Source organism: Octopus bimaculoides, chromosome 23 (genome assembly GCF_001194135.2).
Source record: "Octopus bimaculoides isolate UCB-OBI-ISO-001 chromosome 23, ASM119413v2, whole genome shotgun sequence".
In the NCBI taxonomy this organism is placed as follows: Eukaryota; Metazoa; Mollusca; class Cephalopoda; order Octopoda; family Octopodidae; genus Octopus; species Octopus bimaculoides.
This window is the reverse complement of record NC_069003.1, coordinates 25,592,193-25,597,831: the sequence shown is the minus strand read 5'-3', so window position 1 is coordinate 25,597,831 and position 5,639 is coordinate 25,592,193. Positions and strand designations below refer to the sequence as shown.

Here is a 5,639-nt window from a genome sequence, read left to right as displayed (position 1 = left end):
ATATTCTGTTTGGTCAAATTTCCAATTTTTTTTTCTCAGTTCTCTTTCCCCTCTTCTTATATTTTCTCTCTCTCTCTCCAGAAAGGTTTCTGCAAAAAGATGGAAGACATTCTACAACCCCTGGTGTCTAACACGCTACCCAAGGTACCATCGCTGAAGCCAGTTCTTGTTAAGCCTGAGGTAGTTACCAAAGATGACACAACGCCAGCGTCCAAACGTTCAGTAGAAAATAAAAATGGCATTAATGATAGCGCTGAAAATGATGAAGAAGTGGAGCCTGGACTGTCACCGTCCAAGATGGGTAAAATGGATGAGAAGGAACATAACTGTGAGAAGAAAGAATCTACCTCTGTAGCCACTGATGCTATTACTAACAACGTCCAATCTTCTCCACCTACAACCAGACGAAATGGTCAGAGCTCAAATGGAAGAAATGAGAATGGTGTAGAAAATGGTTTGAATTTTACAGTAAGTAATTGTGTGTGTTGTACTTCTGTGTGAATGTTTTTTATACATATAAGTGCAGGTCTGGTTGTGTAGTTGAGAAATAAACTTCTCGACCACATCGTTTCAGGTTCAGTCCTCCTGCATGGTTCCTTGGGCAAGTGTCTTCTACTAAAGCCCTGCACTGACTAAAGCCTTGTGAATGGATTTGGTAATGAAAATGACAAGTGGTTGAGACTTCTGGGGATTTGTTGTGCTTGATAAGACGCTAGAAGCTAAGTGAAGTCGTGGTTGTGGTCAGTGCTGGTGATGCATACAAGGCACCTCTGCTAGTGATGTGTACAAGGCATCTGTTCCAGTGACACGTACAGTGCACCCATGCCAGTGACGTGTACAGGGCACCCATACCAGTGACGCATACAGGGAAACCGGGCTGGTGACGTGTACAAGGAACCCATGTGAGTGGCACGTAAAAGGCACCCATGTCAGTGACATGTAAAAGACACCCAGTACACTGGAGGGGTTGGTGTTAGGAAGGGTATCCAGCCATAGAAACCAAGCCAAAACAGACTGATTATGTAAACAAATGCAGAAGATATGTAGATATAGTCATAAGCAATACAACTTTTGGTTTTGTCTTTCAGAATGGTCATTCCACAGAAGATGGTGTAAAATTTCCAGAAGCAGTTCCATCGTCTGAACCAACAGGAAATGATAAAAATCCTCGTAAGTTGATCTATTGGTTCTTTATATATTTAATTATGTGACTTGCAGCAAAATATTTCTTGTTTTAATTCAGGAGAGAATTCAACTACATTAATGTCAGGTTTTCACTTGGTCACCTTTTTGCTTATTGCTGTAGTTCAATTCCCAGGTCAGGCTTGATTGAGTAAATCAGTGACCAAAGATTATTGAGTAGAAACATATGATCATGTTGGTTTCAAATATTGGCACAATGCCAGCAAGTTTGAGGGAGAGGAGATGAGTTGATTATGTCGACCCCAGTGTTCAGCTGGTACTTATTTTATTGACCATGAAAGGATGAAAGGCAAAGTTGATCACAGGAGCATTTGAACTCAGAAACGTAATGTTGGACAAAATGCCTTTAAGCATTTTGTCTGCCAGTTGACCACCTTAGAGAAGCATATGATCATATTGACGAGAGCTATGATCTCAAAGGTATTGATGAGAGCTACAATCAGAGGTATTGATCAAAGATATGAGTAGATCTAATATTCCATATGTGACCATCCTGTTTTTTTTCCCTTCTAGACAGTAGCTATGACTACTTCATTCAGCATATTCTTTAAAATAATGTGATTTGAGGAAGATGGCTGTTATTTCTAGCAGGTCAAGTAACCATATAGGAACTTCTTCAGTGGTTTGTTGTAGTTTAATTCAAGTTAACTCTAATAACAAAACTGAACTGTAATCAAAGGTGTTCCAGTCATGACCACTCTGTCTTTTATTCAGACATAGTTTATGTAGAACTACAGCATGCAATGTCTCTGTCCTTTTTGAGATATTAAGACTTGATTTGAGGGTTGTTTTGCTTCTATTTCTTGCATAGTGTAGACATTCCTCACAGGTATGTTATGCACATATATTCATGAAGTAAACATTCATTTTACATGCATTCATGAAATACTTCTATTACATGAATACATTATACACACATGTATACATAATACACACCCCTATACATTGTATATACTTGTATGTTGGTGTTAGGAAAGGCATCCAGCTGTAGGAACCATGCCAAAACAGACAATGGAGCCTGATATGGCTCCCAAACTTGCCAGCTCTTGTCAAACCGTCCAACCTATGTCAGCATGGAAAACAAATATTAAATGATGATGATAATGAAGTATATGTTACATACACACATGTAAACATGCATTATGAACATACTTCATATATACATACAAGGCTCAATAATCAATATTAATTTCACTAACCACAGTCGTTATTTTCTACCTACAAGGCAGCAAGCTGGCAAAATGCTTAGCAGGATTTTGTCCATCCTTATGTTTTGTGTTCAAATTCTGCCTTTCATCCTTTTGGGGTCAATAAAATTAAAGTAAGTACCCATGGAGTACTGGGATCGATGTAATTGACTATGCCCTCCCCCAAATTTCAAGCCTTGTGTCTATAGTAGAAAGGATTATTTTCTATCTACATTCTAAGATTCACTTAAATAAAAACCATGGGCTGCTGCCTTCTGATTATGTTAGGAGTGTGTTAGGAAGGGCATCTAGCTGCAGAAACCATGCCAAAGCTGACAATGGAGCTTGGTGTGGCTCCCAGCTTTGCCAAGCTCCTGTCAGACTATCTAACTCATGCCAATATGGAAAATGGATGTTAAATAATGACGATGATGTATATATTATATACACACATATAAATATGCATTATGATTATATTTTATACATGCTTACAGGGATTAACAATTACAATAATTAATATTATTTCTCTAACCAGTCATTATTCTCTATCTATAGTTCAAATTCTGCTGAGGTTGACTTTGCCTTTCATCCTTTTGGAATTGATAAAATAAGTACCAGTTGAGTACTAGGGTCAATGTAATTGATTTATCTCCCTACACCAAATTTCTGGCCTTGTACCTATAGACGAAAGGATCATTCTCTATCAATCTAAGATTCCCTTAACCCTTCAGATTACTTTATCAAATATAATATTCACATTTTTATAAAATTAATCCTGCATTATCTCATAGCGTTGAGATTTCGAGGATACGCTTGTTTATTTTTAGAATGACATTGCAGGATAGGTGCAAGAGGCTTAATATGGCCAGTTTGAACATAAAACAGGTAGAATATTTGAGCCAGATATGGCCAGTTTAAATACTAAAGGGTTATATAAAAACAATGGGCTGCTGCATTCTTCTGATTAAAGAAATAAAAGACCAGATTCTTCAGTTCTAGCAACAAGTGATGTGTAAATTAAAACTAAAAAAGATTGTTCTTACTTCCAGCTTCCACCCCTGAAAGTAGGAAAAGTAAATCAAAGCGAACCAGATCTTCAGGAATTCAACCAGCCATTACATCAATGTTTGAGAGAATGTAAGTGGATTTGTCTTGTTCTCTTAAAAGCAAATTAAACTCTTTAATATTCAAAATGTAATACATATTTAATATGTTAAATGCAATATATATTTATTTGTATTGATTTGAATTAATGATGTATTATCTTTGTAGCTTTGAGATTTCAATGATGTTGATTGCCTATGTTTTGAAAGACATTTTGGGCTGGACATGGCTGGTTTGAATGCTAAGGAGTTAATCTGTCAACAGCCATATTAAACGATAGTCATTTTTAGTTTTTTATTCTAAAGCTATAAGGACTATGGCGGCAGTTGTGGGAACACTATAATTAGCAATTCTTTTATTTGTTTCAGTCATTTGACTGCGGCCATGCTGGAGCACCGCCTTTAGTCAAGCAAATTGACCCCGGGACTTATTCTTTGTAAGCCTAGTACTTATTCTATCGGTCTCTTTTGCCGAACCGCTAAGTGACGAGGACATAAACACACCAGCATCGGTTGTCAAGCAATGCTAGGGGGACAAACACAGACACACAAACACACACACATACATACATATATATATATATATACGACGGACTTCTTTCAATTTCCCTCTACCAAATCCACTCACAAGGCTTTGGTCGGCCCGGGGCTATAGTAGAAGACACTTGCCCAAGGTGCCACGCAGTGGGACTGAACCCAGAACCATGTGGTTGGTAAGCAAGCTACTTACCACACAGCCACTCCTGCAGTGCTGGGCTCAAGCATAACCTTTTCATAATTTATAGCTGACATGGTGATAGGGAAGGTGTATTCATATTTCTGTGTACTTCCCTTCATATATTTTTGTGTCTGAATGTATTTATCAACCCTTTGTATACCATCCATCTCTCTTTCCATCAGACCTGAGAAGCGTAAAGCAGCTGATGAAGACGAAGAAAGCAGCGGAGTGAAACAAGAGGAGAAGAAAATAAAGACCTCTGAGATTAATGACAAAGATGATGAAAATAAGGAAGCTTCATCAGTGCAGTAAGGAGGTTTTTTTGTTGTTAATCCTATCTCTGGTTGTGTTTGGTTGTTAGAGAAATTGTATGCTGATATAATAGAGTTTAGATGTCTCGAGAATGAGGGCTCAGATATGCAGTTATTGTTAGTGTAGATAGGTAGAGGCACATGGCTTAGTAGTTAGGGTGTTGGACTCATGATTTTAAGATTGTGGTTTCGATTCTGGATCGAGCAACACATTGTGTTCTTCAGCAAAACATTTCATTCCACATTGCTCCAGTCCACTCAGCTGGCAAAAATGAGTTATCCTGCAATGGACTGGTGTCCTGTCCATGTGGGAAATATGTACACCATGGAAACCGGGAAACTGGCCCTTATGAGTTGGTATGGCTTGAGAAGGAAACCTTACCTTCAGTGTAGACACAATAGTAGGAATATGATAGTGTAGATAACATACTAGGTCTGACCAAAAATGAGCGGAACTTTTTAAAACACAAATTTATTGCTTTACATAAAATTTAATTAGATTTGTATCCTTCAAAATAATTCCCCTACTGTTGATAACTGCAGAATTTTTAGTTCCCAAAAGTTGAAATGCACCTTGGAAGGTCACTGATTTCTGATAACCAGGAAGATATCAATGAAAATTTACTATGAAAGCTACATAACCCCTAAAAACCCATTCCAAAACTGGGGAAGCTGGTGGGAGCACTGTTAATTATAATTGATAGCCTGTTGTTTACAAGGCTTATCTTTTTTCTCCATCTTTTCCATCTTTCAAAGAAACACAGATACCAAACTAGCCAAAGAACAGGTGACCCCTATTAAATGCAGGGACTGTAAACAGTTGTTAGATGACCCTGAATTGGTGTTATTTCATGGTGACCCTCCTGATGCCGTAAGTAAGCATTTTATAATGCTCCCTTTCCTCTTGAATTTCCTTCTGACTCATTCTCTCTTTTCTTCTTTCTTCTTTCTTTGTCTTTTTTTTATATTTTCTTTCTGTTTTCCCTGTTCTTTTGTTTTTATCTCTTGTCTTTTCTATCTTTTTTATTTCTTTCATCCCAAAATTGGTTGGCCCCCCTACAACCATTAAGCAATAATAATCCTCATATCTCAGTCGTGCTATTATGTTGCGATACCC

At 37.7% G+C, this 5,639-nt stretch overlaps 1 protein-coding gene across 1 annotated transcript in view; it reads left to right on the top strand.

Annotated features, from left to right (window-relative positions):
- Positions 1-5,639, top strand: part of LOC106877272 (DNA (cytosine-5)-methyltransferase 1) — a 60,528-nt gene that overhangs the window by 10,688 nt on the left and 44,201 nt on the right. Inside the window, exons 4-8 of the mRNA XM_014926136.2 lie at positions 82-468; positions 1,089-1,170; positions 3,440-3,527; positions 4,394-4,519; positions 5,279-5,393. Of these exons, the coding sequence (XP_014781622.1) occupies positions 82-468; positions 1,089-1,170; positions 3,440-3,527; positions 4,394-4,519; positions 5,279-5,393 (798 nt within the window). The remainder of the gene's footprint in view (positions 1-81; positions 469-1,088; positions 1,171-3,439; positions 3,528-4,393; positions 4,520-5,278; positions 5,394-5,639) is intronic.